The sequence below is a fragment of the Tachyglossus aculeatus genome, chromosome 1, assembly GCF_015852505.1.
Source record: "Tachyglossus aculeatus isolate mTacAcu1 chromosome 1, mTacAcu1.pri, whole genome shotgun sequence".
NCBI classification, from domain to species: Eukaryota; Metazoa; Chordata; class Mammalia; order Monotremata; family Tachyglossidae; genus Tachyglossus; species Tachyglossus aculeatus.
In genome coordinates this window covers 152,625,507-152,639,668 of record NC_052066.1, presented here as the reverse complement: position 1 = coordinate 152,639,668, position 14,162 = coordinate 152,625,507, and the positions used below count along the sequence as shown (strand labels likewise).

General features: G+C 42.4%; 1 protein-coding gene across 5 annotated transcripts in view; it reads left to right on the top strand.

Annotated features, from left to right (window-relative positions):
* The window catches only part of VRK1 (VRK serine/threonine kinase 1), a 72,903-nt gene that overhangs the window by 14,188 nt on the left and 44,553 nt on the right, over positions 1 to 14,162 (top strand). For all 5 annotated transcript variants that reach the window (XM_038747878.1, XM_038747888.1, XM_038747896.1 and 2 more), the window contains exons 2-4: positions 8,207 to 8,296; positions 8,965 to 9,126; positions 10,328 to 10,383. In XM_038747878.1, coding sequence (XP_038603806.1) covers positions 8,970 to 9,126; positions 10,328 to 10,383 — 213 coding nt within the window. In that variant the 5' untranslated portion in view covers positions 8,207 to 8,296; positions 8,965 to 8,969. The remainder of the gene's footprint in view (positions 1 to 8,206; positions 8,297 to 8,964; positions 9,127 to 10,327; positions 10,384 to 14,162) is intronic.

The following is a 14,162-nucleotide window of genomic DNA, read 5'->3' as shown; positions in this document are numbered from 1 at the left end:
CCAAGCGCTTAGTACAGTGCTCTGCACATAGTAAGCGCTCAATAAATACGATTGATGATGATAAGGCTTTGAAGGTAGGGAGAGAGATTGTTGCATATGAAGAGGGAGAACATTGCAGGCCAGAAGCAGGATGTGGGCGAGGGGTCGGCAGCGAGATGGATGAGATTGAGGTACAATCAATCAATCAATCAATCAATCAATCAATCAATCGTATTTACAGTGAGTAGGTTGATGTTAGAGGAGTGAAGTGAGCGTACTGGGTCGTAGTAGGCGATCACTGGGGTAAGACAGAAGGGGGCAAGAGTGTGTCCAACCTGGTTAGCTTGTATCCACCCCAGTGCTTAGAACAGTGCTTAACGAATACAACCATTATCATCATCTTTGCGTGCCTCAACGCCGACGGTAAGCCGTTTCTTCATTCATTCCTTCAATCGTATTTATTGAGCGCTTACTGTGTGTAGAGCACTGTACTAAGCACTTGGGAAGTACAAGTTGGCAACATATAGAGACGGTCCCTACCCAACAGTGGGCTCACAGTCTAGAAGGGGGAGACAGAGAACAAAACAAAACATATTAGTATTTCTTTCGATTCGGAGGTGGTGGGCACCCACTGGAAGTTCTTGAGGAATGTGGAAAAATGGACTGATTGTTTTTAGAAGAAAAATGATCCGGGAAGTAGAGTGAAGTAAGGACTAGAATGAGGAGAGGCAGGGGGATCAGCGAGAAGACTGATGCAGCAAAGCAGGACAGGATGGATTTTAACACTGTTGTGAAGATAGAACTAACAGGATGTGGTGACAGACCGACTCCGTGGGTTGAATGAGAGAGGAGTCGATTATAATGCCAAGGCAGGGAGGGTGGTGGTGCCGTCTACAGTGAAAGGAAAGTCGGGGAGGACAGGGTTTGGATGGGAAGATGAGGAGCTCTGTTTTGGACGTGTTAAGTTTAAGGTGTTGGGGGGAAATCCAAGTAGGGATGTCCCGAAGGTGGGAGAAGTTCCAAGACTGCAGCAAATGGGAGAGATCCGGGCTGGAGGAGGTAGGCTTGGGAATCGTCCGCATAGAGACGATTGTGGAAACCATGGGAGCGAAAGCGTTCTCCAGAAGAGTGTGTGTTTAATATATGTAGTCTGTGTCTCTTCTCCCAAATTGATTCGTGGTCCATTTTGGTGCTGATGAGAGCCCTACACCTGAGTGATTGTAAATCTCCAAGGAACAGTTCTGGATTTAGGGTGATGCTTTGGATTTTCAGCTGCCTACCCAGTGACACTCGTCCATTAGTTTAGGTAATATGCGTGTGCTTAATTTAGATACCTAGTGATTTTAAGGTGTGTTCTTTTGTAGAGCTAAAAGTGGGTAAAAAGTCCTTAGTTTCATACAAAATCAGTTATCAATCAATGCTATTTATTGAGCACTTACTATCTGCAGAGTACTAAGCTCTTGGGAGAGTACAGTACAATGGAATTAGCAGACATTCCCTGCCCATAAACGAGCTTATTATGTGAAAAGATTCTGTTTAAATCCAAGTCAGTAGTACTAACAGTAATATGCTTGGCAATTATAGTTTTGTGGCATCAAGACAGAAGTGGGCCACCGTCTTTAAAAAAATTAGTTCCCTTGCACCGACATGGACAGTTATTGTCAAGATGGAATCGTGCATCGTTGCGAATGGAAAAGTGATCAGAACGGGAATTCTATTTTGATTACCAAGAAAATATTCCACGTTCCAAGTATAATATTTGGAGAGAATAATTGAGAATGTGGCTATGCACACATGTATTTTAGTTCTATGAAGTGCTATGACTTTAATAGAGAAATTAAAAAAAGAAATCCTTTGGCAGATGAGTTGCAGTTGCCCAATTTGGATGATCAATTCTTGGGTTCCAGGCAATTAGGAACTAGAAGTGGCATTTAGGCCACAATTATAAATAGCCAAAAAAATACCTTTTTTTTTTCTTTGTTAGTTTTTTGCCAGTAGTTTAAATGTTCATAGTTCTGAATCGACAAATGTAATGATTGAAGTTTTTTGGATGAAAAAGAGAAGAAAATTACAGGATACTACAGTTTTAAATGGAGTTAGTGTATTTACAGCAAAACTTTTTCTGGAATGGAATTTGAAAATGGGGAACCAACTTACAATCAGAGCTGACTATTAATTAGGATATTGTCTCAGATATAAAAGTTGATCTGACATTAAAATTCTATCTGAATATGTATGTGTTCCAAGCTTTTTGTGTATCTAATAACTTTAGTACCGTAATTGCTCTATTTACAATTAAATTTTGGTGAATATGCTAATGTGGACTATGGCAATGAGTGATTCCATCAAAGGGCAGTTTTGATTGATCTGCCTCTTTGAATTGCTTTCTGCAGTTTAGCTGGCATGTGAAGGATTAGAGTACTCAGATTATGTAACATATCAACTTTTTATTCTCTCTGGAAGCCTCTAAATTGAGTTGGCTACCGAAGCCCCAAACTGATATCAAGCTAGGATGTAGTTGGACCCACACCAGTGTCTGCAACTGTAGCAAGAGACAGAACGTCGGAAAACGGTTATGCATTTTGCTTAAAGCTACAGAAGGCATCAAAACTCAGATGACATCGTTTGGATCCTGCTGTAGCACTTTACCGTAATGTTAGACCCTACTTGACTTGGATAAGTGGGGTCAAGATAGAGAATGAAGTAAATTAGAAATACGTGAGTAGATATTCAGAGAAGAAATTAAGAACAGGTGTCCTGGTTGCTGGAGTTTCGTATTTTATAAAAAATGATTTGCGTAGTGAAGCCTTATCCGTGGTGTAGACTCCATTATATCCAATAATTGTGCCCTTGTATATTTTATACTGTATACTCTCCTGAAGCCAGCTGTAGGTTAAAGTACAAGGCAAGGAATAATCTGTTTCACGATAATCCATATCCCTTTGGTTAATGAATAGTGGCTTTGCTCTGCTTTCTCGAGAAGTTGTGTCCCCAAAGTAAGGGGAAAAAACAAAAACCCAAATCCCATGAAATAAGGCCTCTGTCCAGGAATCTTTTTTAAAAATGGCAAGTCCCTTTGTGATAATGAGTAACTGAATAGGTGATTTTAAAAGAGCCCTCGGATTTCCAAGGAGACTGTAATTTGGCATTAGCATCTTGAGAACAGATGATTTGACCAAGATGATTCTGTTATTTTGTGAGATTATTTTCAGGACAACATAACCATCGCATGCACCTGTCATAAATCGTAGCAGTTTTGGTTAGTTGACTTAAAAAAATGAAAACCAAAATGTGAACTTACAAGCATGGTCTTTAATTCTTTAACTTTCTCTGTTCTACATTTTCTTAATTATAATGTTCAGAGTATTCATAAAGTCCTTTTGATGTAGATATGATACAGAGAAACTTTAATGCTTAAAAACATCATGGTTTGGGTATTATAAATCATACCCTTTAAATGCCATATTGTTTTAAGGCCCAGAAGAGGTTACTTTTGGTTTTCGGGTTGCTGAATTAGAGTTAACATCATTGAGAAGAAAATGGATTAAACAATACAGGGTAACTTCTAATTTGGATGAAAATCTTTAAAGAACAGGTTAAAAATGTGCAGCTGGAGATAGTTTTGCATTGAAGTATGAAAGAGCTATATTGCAGGAAGTCTTTATGAATTATAATTGTGCCATTTAAAGTTTGTTTTTCACATTGGTCAGAAATTAGCAGAGTTTAAACTTGCATAAGGACTTTGTGAACTCCTTCAATATTGGAAGCCTGAAATGAAGTAGATTTTAGTCAGAATTTTTCCAATATCAAACTCATGTCTGTCTGTCACTCCCACTGGCAGGAAGTGCCAGCAAAATACAAAAGTTATTATAATCACTACATTGAGATACAGAGAAGGTAAAAACACATTTTTTAGTCATTTAAAATGTCTTAACTGTAATAAAAATGATTAGCAATCAAACAGGAGGCTGTCTTTTTGATGGCTTTGATAATGTAGGTTAGGTCTGCTGGGAAGTGCATTATCTTCATTATTTGAAGGCATTGTATATGTTTTAGTTATTTTAAGATACATTTTGTGCTAAGTTTTTTTTCTTATACTTTGTCCGATAGTTTTTAAGAAAGCTCATGCTTCTGGCCTCATGGCCCAGAGCCTGTTATTAAAATGGTAAGCCTATTAAGAGAGAGAATGGATTAAAATGTAGACGAGGTAACAGATGCCATAAACCTTTTGGTTAATTTTAGTGTAAAGTGTTTATAAGTGCATAAAACATTTTGAACTTCAATATTAAGAATTTATAAAGAGTTGGAGAAGCAGCACGGCTTAGTGGATAGAGCACAGGCCTGAAACTTGGGACAGGACTTGGGAGGTTCTTGTCTTGGCTCTGCCATTTGTCTGCTGTGTGACTCTGGGCAAGTCATTTCACTTCCCTTTGGGCAAATCACTTCACTTCCCTGTGCCTCAGTTACCTCATCTGTAAAATGGGGATTAATACTGTGGGACAGGGACTGTGTCCAACCTGCTTAGCTTGTGTCTACGCCAGTGCTTAGAACAGATGCCTGGTATGTAGTAAGTGCTTAATAAATACCACAAAAAATCTAATAAAACCCGTTAATAGAGAAAGCTCCTAGAATAAATGCAAATTATTCTCTTTACCAAGAGGGTAAAAAAAAAAAACAGGTCAGGTCAATATCATTTTCCACATGTGAAGAGTAGGTGGTCTTCTTGTAGTACTACTAATAATAAGTGCTTACTGTTTGCCGAGCACTGTGCTAGGGTCGATACAGGGTAATCAGATCGGATACAGCTCCTGTCTTCCATGGGGCTCATAAACCTAGAAGGAGAGAGAACAGGTATTTTATCCCCATTTTGCAGATGAGGAAACGGAGGCCCAGAAGTTAAATAACTTGCTTCAAGTCACATAGGCAAGTGACAGGGCTGGAATTAGAACCGGATCTTCTGCAACCCAAATCCCGGCTCTTTCCGGTAGGACATGGTGAAGCTAATGAGGTGAGATTCTTTTATCATAAGGACTCAGGAGACAGGATTCGGGAAGTGCTGCATGGGGCAACTCCTTACAGTCTATGTGTTGGAATGGACTCAGTTTTATTGGGGTTGCCTGGTGGGGCTTTTACACTCTTCCCTGTCCTGGGGGGTTCCTATCCAGGGGGCGGGGGCAAGGCACCTGGGGAACTTCCTTTATCGAAGTTCCAGAGGTGCATCCGTGGCCTTGGGGTTTGTCATAGTGTTCTGGGAACTAAATCTCGGAGTCATTTTTGTGACAATAATGATGGCATTTGTTAAGCGCTTACTACGTGTAAAGCACTGTTATAAGCGTGATTTGACTGCAGCTCATTCTGAGGCAGGCTTGGGATTTGCCCCAGGCCAGAGCCTCTTCTGAAAGTTTGGAGAAAGGACAGGTTGGGATCGGGTGGATGGGCCTCACCAGACCTAAAAGCCTCCAGCTTTTGCCAGCTTTGTATTTTGACAGGCACTTCCACATCATTTATAGGTCAGTATAAAACTCTGGAATGCTGTATTTCCCACTGAAGATGTCAACGACTGGCACATCAGTTGCGAATTTTTGACTCAGCAGCAGATCATCAACCTAATGAGGGCACGGCAGCGTCTGCTGCTTATTAGGGTGGATGAGGACATTCGGTTCCATGATGGAAGCCATATTCAATCAATCGTATTTATTGAGCGCTTACTGTGTGCAGAGCACTATACTAAGTGCTTGGGAAGTGCAAGTTGGCAACATATAGAGACAGTCCCTACCCAACAGTGGGCTCACATATTCCAGCCAGTCATCTTCCAATAGGTAGTAGGGCTTGGGCATTCATTTATTCATTCAATCCTATTTATTGAGCACTTACAGTGTGCAGAGCACTGCACTAAGCACTTGGGACAGTACAATATAACAGTAAGCAGACACATTCCCTGCCCACAATAAGCTTACAGCCTAGAGGGCATAAGGGTGGATGGTTCAGAGCAACTCATCACCACTCCAGAATAACAACTCAACATAAGCACATGTCCTAATGATGGTGGATGCTCTGTCGATAGCTGATTTTTATCATTAACGATGCTATTCCCGACCGGGTGGTTCCTCTAGGCCATAAACTCGTCTTGGGTCGGGATTGTGGCTGAAAATTCTGTTGTATTGTACCTCTCCGGAGCACTTAGTACAGTGTTCAGCACAGAGCAAGCTCTCAGTAATACAATTGATAGATTTACAATGGGTTTTGAGTAGATCGCTGTTATGGCATTACGGAGCATTCTGACAGTCTGCCTCTATCTGGATAGAATTTAATTTCGGAAGAAATAACCCCCTCTATTGTTAGCTCCTTGAGGGCAGGAATCATGTATTCTAATTTTGTCATACCCTCCCTGATGCTTGGTGCGATGTTTGGCCCATCGTAGGGGTAAGGTAAAGAAGATTGGTTCGCATGGGAGTGATGCCAATCGAGGTGTGCTGCTAATAGTGCAAGTTTTCCATTAAGCACGATCAGTCAGGAAAAATTCCGTGAATGAAGGACAGCTGAGTTTACGTGTTAATCTGCAGTCCCATTTTCTATCACAATCTATCACAAGTGTGCCTCTTGTCCTCTCCTTCCTGAAGCTTCTGTTCTTAAAGAACTTCCATAATCCCAATTGTCAGATGCTGTCACAGTTGCATCATGAAATGGGTGCTTCGTTGTGATTTTAAAAAGCCTTTTCACCACCTTGCTTGTGATCCCCTCTTCTTCTCAGCAACGGCTAATTGGGTACTTTGGTCTCATCCATTTTGTACATCACAGCAAAGCTTCTGACTATTAGCACCTCTTTATTTCTGACTGGTCGGCTGCATTCAGAACCACATTGTTTGGGATAATAATAATAATTATGGTATTTAAGCGCTTACTGTGTGCCAGGCACTGGACTAACCGCTGAGGTGGATACAACTAAACCGGGTTGGACACAGTCCCGGACCCTCGTGGGGCTCGCAGTCTCAATCCCCATTTACAGATGAGGTCAAAGGAGTGAAGTGACTTGCCCACGGTCACACAGCAGACGAGTGGTGGAGCTGGGATTAGAACCCATGACCTTCCGACTCCGAGGCCCATGCTCTATCCACTGTGCCATGCTACTTCTTCCTTTACATTAAACATGGCAGGGGAGTAACTTTATTAAAATTACGATAAGATGTCAGAGATGGGGTGTGCCTTAGCCTCAGGTTGCCATGGCTTCTCAGCACGGACTCCGCAGGTGAGAGGAGGGACAGTCACCCTTGTGGGGTTGGTGGCACTGAGGTGGAGTCTTCATTCCCTCCCACCTCTTCCCCCCTTCCCTGCCCCCCAACCCTCCAGTTGGGCCGGGATAAGGAGGGAGGAGGGCTCTTGCTCAGGGGTCTCTGGGTGGGGAAATGAGGGTGGGCTTGTACCCAGCCCTGGTGCCTGACAAGGGCGAGACTAGAAATGATGGAGGATGAGGAAGAGCAGCAGCACGTGTACCTTTTTCTCTTCCAAATTTTTCTCTCCCCTTTCTCAGCACTCTGTTTCCTCTTCTCCCATCTCCCATTTTTCTTTCCCATATCCACTCAAGGTTCATCCCCTTTCCCCAACACAAAATGTATATAGCTGTAATTCTGTTTATTTTGATGCTATTGATGCTGTCTACTTGTTTGGTTTTGTTGTCTGTCTCCTGCTTCTAGACCATGAGCCCGTTGGTGGGTAGGGATTGTCTCTACGCGTTGCCGAATTGTACTTTCCCAGCGCTCAGGACAGCGCTCTGCACACAGTAGGCGCTCCATAAGTACGATTGAATGAATGAAATGCAAAGCTGGTGCCCCTGCTTTTCAGCAGACCTTTTGGCTTGATTTAAAACTTGGTGCCATGTTGACGCTATAGTTTCATTCTCCCAAAGTGCATGTTATCTTGATTCCATTTTCATCTTTATACGTTCATTCAGTTGTATTTGAGTGCTTACTGTGTGCACAAAGCACTGTACCACTAAGCTCTTGTATTCCCTGCCCTCAGTGAGCTTACAGTCCAGAGGGGGATTCAGTGTTGGTTAGTGCTGCCCGGGTGGCAGAATTCAGGAACAAAATTTCGCTCTGCATTGTCAAAAAATCTGGATCTCCAAGGGGAAGCATAACTTCAGTTTTCAGGCTGCTGGGCCCTAGGTAGCACTTCACTGGTTCTGCAAAGGGTCTCTTAACCATTTGCGTGATGTCTTTTGTGCTTCCAGAGTAGAGTCATCAGTAGATGCTGGCTTTTGTATGACCGACTCAAGGACATTCAATTTTTTTCATATCCTGATGAGAACCAAGTGTCCCAGGTGAGCAGAAGGTTTTACTACTTCGGGGTCTCTCGTGGCTTTTCAAATCAGATGCCTCAGGTCGAATAAACCTGCCCCTGCCCATTGGTGATGGGAAAAGAATCAGGCAGCAAAGGTTACATTAAATATTTGCTTCTGAACCTTAAATGTGTTCCGTACTTCACCGTTGCTGTATTTGTTTGCTTTGAAGATAGGAAGTTTCCTTCTGTGAGTTGCTTTTTATGCTAGTCTTTGCCCAGGGTGCCACAAAATGTTATTTCAAAAATTATACCTTAAATTGATATTCTTAAAATGTTCTCTTTTGCTCTCAGATTGATTATCTTGTTAGCACTATTAGCTTTTCTTGCGTGTCATAATGTTATGTGGATTCTTAGACAAGAAAACTTCAATTTTAGAAATTAAAAATGCTTGCATGTTGTTTGAACAGATCATTTCACTTCATTTTCCCCCTACTGCCTAACTCCCCAAAGTAATAAACAACTTCTTGCTCAAAATATGAGTTAATTCAGAAGTAATTGACTACCTGCTTTCCAGGTTAGATCTAGTAGAAATTTGAACAACCTGGTCCGTTGTTTCAAAGACTTCCCTAAAAAAAGGAATCTTTACTGCTGGCTTATGGAGTATAACCCAGGATATCACTTTTTCTTTTTTTTTTCTTTTTGGTATAGTGAAAATGCCTCGGGTAAAGCCACAAGCTGGACGAAGAGGTCCCGCAAAGAGAAAACTAGCAGAAAACTTTGCGGCTGGGGAAATATTAACTGATATGACAAGAAAGGAGTGGAAAGTAGGAATTCCCATTGGCCAAGGAGGCTTTGGATGCATATATCTTGGTAAGTTTATGGTGAGTGTGTGTGCGGACGTTTGTGCACACCTAGTTGCCCTCTGTATTTGAAAGGGCTACTGATGGTTATGTGACCAGCACATATTCCATGTCGTGTGTACTGTTCTCAGGAGAAACTTATTTCAGTATGCATCCTTTTGGAGATAGCAGACAGAGAAGCCTATAAAATGGGAGAATGGGCTCAGCCCCCTTGGAAATTAGGCTACTAAATATTTTTTCATAGTGTCACTGGACTTACAAAATATATGTCCGTTGATCTCTGGGAGTATTTATTTTCTCTTCGGTTCCTAAAGTTTGTATGTACATTTTTTTTTTCTTGACAATAATAGGTACTACTGAGTACCTGTTATTTAAGCAAAACCAGGGGTCAACATTTACAAAAATTAGCCTCCAGCCGCATTAACTTGGAAATGATGACCCAGACAGGGAGGTCTTTGCATTCTATTGCTCTTATTTTCAAATTTGAATTGTGGGGCTCTTCTTGCAATTTTAGATGGGTGCTGTTTGTAAAGGATTCTGGTGGTGTTTTCTCTAGCACATATTTCAGTGGTATGCTTGTGGCTATGTTGTATGGGTCTTGGAACTACCTTCTTTCTGTCGGTTTTTAAAAAAATAAAGATGACATTTGTTAAGCGCTTACTATGTGTAAAGAAAGCACTGTTGTAAGCACTGGGAGGGTTACAAGGTGATCATGTTGTCCCACGTGGGGCTCACAGTCAATCCCCATTTTACAGATGAAGTAATTGAGGCTCAGAGAAGTTTTGACTTGCCCAAGGTCACACAGCAGACATGTGGGGGAGCCGGGATTAGAACCCATGACCTCTGACTCCCAAGCCTGTGCCCTTTCCAATGAGCCACGCTGCTTTAAACCGGGTTGACAAGTCCTTATTCTTGAAAGAACAATCTTGGCTAGAAATTCCTTCTTCATGGTGCTTTTCAATTGACTGAAGGTGCCGCTTTTGTGTGTGATAGGATTTTTTTGCTCACTAATACAGAGGTCAACCAACTTGATATACCTTGCAAGGACAGAGTTCAAAGTCCTGAGACTTTGAACTGCTTACATGGGACTATTGAGCTCTGTTTTGCAGAGCAGTTAAAATTATACGGGCACTTGATATGTGTTGGTAGTAATATGAATCATATTTGTAATTTAATGTATTCTGATATGAAATATTTCATATTTTTAACAGCCGATGGTAATTCTTCCAAATCAGTTGGCAGTGATGCACCCTGTGTTGTAAAAGTGGTAAGAAAAATTGGAATTTATTTACCCTTAACTGATGATTTAGTATAGGATGTGTCTCATGAAACACCCTCTAAGTAAGCTGGAATTAATTTGACCATAAGGCATTATGTTTTTAATAGTGTAGCTCATAAATATTTTCTGAGAGAACAAGATGACTTTATGGTTTTAAGTAACTCGGGTTCACAAAGCCTCACCTCTCTTAAATTAGAGTAGTTTGTCACTGAAAATCAAGGCTCAGCACAGAATAAGGTAGAACTGGAGTCAAAGCATATCAGGGTTATTAATTTATATTTGCCATTGATATTTATACTTGACGGAAAGCCTTTTTAAATTGTCAAATTCGTTAGATTGACATAATTTTATGCATTTTTTGAGCTCAATTTTACAGTGTTTTATGTTTCAGATGGTATTTAATTTTCCTTTTTGAAATGCAATCCTTCAACCTCCCCATCTTAACTCACTTGGTAGATTTATTAAGTATGATGGCCCCAAATCGAAACCTTTTGGAATTGCGTGTTGAAAATAGCTTATTGTTGGTAATTTTTGGGGTAGCAAAGATTAGTATTTTCTGGGACATTTGCTCAAGAACAGAATACATCGTTAGGCCCAATAGTGCAGTTGTAGTATCCTCAGTATCCTCAGAGGAGCTCTCCTCCCTCCTCTCAAGTGCTGCTCCGGCCACCTGTGCTTCTGACCCCATTCCCTCTCATCTCATGAAATCTCTCACTCTGTCCCTTTTCCCCTCCTTAACTTCCATCTTCAACCGCTCACTCTCCACCGGTTCCTTCCCCTCTGCCTTCAAACATGCCCATGTCTCTCCCATCCTAAAAAAACCCTCTCTTGACCCCACCTCACCTTCTAGTTATTGCCCCATCTCCCTCCTACCATTCCTTTCCAAACTCCTTGAACGAGTCGTCTACACACGCTGCCTCGAATTCCTCAACCCCAACTCTCTCCTCGACCCCCTCCAGTCTGGCTTCCATCCCCTACATTCCACAGAAACTGCCCTCTCAAAGGTCACCAATGACCTCCTGCTTGCCAAATCCAACGGCTCCTACTCTATCCTAATCCTCTTCGACCTCTCAGCTGCCTTCGATGCTGTGGACCACCCCCTTCTCCTCAACACGCTATCCAACCTTGGCTTCACAGACTCCATCCTCTCCTGGTTCTGCTCTTATCTCTCCAGTTGTTCATTCTCAGTCTCTTTTGCAGGCTCCTCCTCCCTCTCCCATTCCCTTACTGTAGGAGTTCCTCAAGGTTCAGTTCTTGGTCCCCTTCTGTTCTCGATCTACATTCACTCCCTTGGTGACCTCATTCGCTCCCACGGCTTCAACTATCGTCTCTACGCTGATGACACTCAAATCTACATCTCTGCCCCTGCTCTCTTCCCCTTCCTCCAGGCTCGCATCTCCTCCTGCCTTCAGGACATCTCCATCTGGATGTCTGCCCACCACCTAAAACTCAACATGTCGAAGACTGAACTCCTTGTCTTCCCTCCCAAACCCTGCCCTCTCCCTGACTTTCCCATCACTGTTGACGGCACTACCATCCTTCCCGTCTCACAGGCCCACAACCTTGGTGTCATCCTCGACTCCGCTCTCTCGTTCACCCCTCACATCCAAGCTGTCACCAAAACCTGCTGGTCTCAGCTCCACAACATTGCCAAGATCCACCCTTTCCTCTCCATCCAAACCGCTACCCTGCTCGTTCAAGCTCTCATCCTATCCCGTCTGGACTTCTGTATCAGCCTCCTCTCTGATCTGCCATCCTCTTGTCTCTCCCCACTTCAATCCATACTTCACGCTGCTGCCCGGATTCTTTGTCCAGAAACGCTCTGGACATGTTACTCCCCTCCTCAAAAATCTCCAGTGGCTACCAATCAACCTACGCATCAGGCAGAAACTCCTCACCCTGGGCTTCAAGGCTGTCCATCACCTCACCCCCTCCTACCTCACCTCCCTTCTATCCTTCTCCAGCCCAGCCTGCACCCTCCGCTCCTCTGCCGCTAAACTCCTCACCGTGCCTCGTTCTCGCCTGTCCCGCTGTTGACCCCCGGCCCACATCATCCCCCGGGCCTGGAACACCCTCCCTCTTCCCATCCGCCAAGCTCGCTCTCTTCCTGCCTTCAAGGCCCTACTGAGAGCTCCTCCAGGAGGCCTTCCCAGACTGAGCCCCCTCCTTCCTCTCCCCCTCCTCCCCATCCCCCCCGCCTTACCTCCTTCCCCTCCCCGCAGCACCTGTACATATGTATATATGTTTGTACATATTTATTACTCTATTATTTATTTTACTTGTACATATTTATTCTATTTATTTTATTTTGTTAATATGTTTTGTTTTGTTGTCTGTCTCCCCCTTCTAGACTGTGAGCCCACTGTTGGGTAGGGACTGTCTCTATATGTTGGCAACTTGTACTTCCCAAGCGCTTAGTACAGTGTTCTGCACACAGTAAGCGTTCAGTAAATATGATTGATCTCCACCGTGCAACTGGTGTTTCCATTAACACAGTGCTGTTTTTAAAGTTACTGAATGGATGCCCTCTGTTTCTCACCACCTATTTGAGGAATTCACTTTGAAAATTTCTCCATTAGATTTTTCCCAGTTGTAGAGTTTGGGAATGGAAGCAGTTAGGAGAAATTATCGGAAAGCTACCAGTTATCAGTGTAACTGTATTTGTCAAATATGTCTCGGACAAATGAAAATTACTTGTTTGAAAGACCATAATTCTAGAAATGGGAATGTCCCTTTATGTCCTTGAAATGTATTTTGTTTGTATTTATGGTTATTTAGGGTTGTGGTATTTATTCATAGCTAGTCACTTTTTTTCGTTTATGGATTAGTTTTCATTTTTTGGCACAAAGGCTTTTTCTCACGCATGGAAAGGCTATGGCTCTCCTTATCTTTTTTTGACCCATTTGAATTATCTACCTTAGCTTTTCAACTATACAAATTGTACTAGAGGAGAAGGCTAACAGCCGTAGGAGCCAAAGTCTCTTCTATTATTTTAGAACACTTTGTATAAGCACCCTGAAGACCGTAAGCTCGTTGTGGTCAGGGAATGTGTCTGTTGTTATATTGTAGTCTCCCAAGCGCTTAGTACAGTGCTCTGCACACAGTAAGCACTCAGTAAATACCATTGAACGAGTGAAGTAACTGGTTGTTCAAATATGGCAGAGGAAATTGTTACCTCTGATTAGGATGAGTTTTTAAAATGGAGCAACATATCTTTATGAGTTCTTAGTGAGAGGCACTAACCTTTTTCTGTGGCTTTCAAAGACATTTAAATGTACTGGGAAAAAGGAGCATTTTAGAATTTTAATATTTTAGAATTAAACAAATTTGAGCTCTCAGAAAGGTGCTGCTATATAAGTGGCAATGTTGTCACACAGCCACTCTTCTTTTTAATCAGTAGTGTTTTTTGAGCACCCAATTTGCAGGTCACTGTACTAAGCGCTAAGGGGGAGAACAACAGAATTACAAAGATCTTCCAAACGATCTATCAGTGGTATTTTCTCAGTGCTTTTACTCAGTGGTTTCTATATGTACAGCACCATACTAACTGCTTGGGAGAGTACAACAGAGTTGGTAGCTGTGTGCCCTGCCCTCAAGGAGTTTATAGTATATTAGGGGAGGTAGTGACCAAACTACATTACAGAATCGAGGAATGTGTGGAATACAAAGATATGTACTCAAGTGTTATGGGGAATGGGGGTGAATACCAAGTCCTTAATAAGGGGGCAGTTGGGCAATTGGGGGATATAGGATGGGGAGTTGAGGAA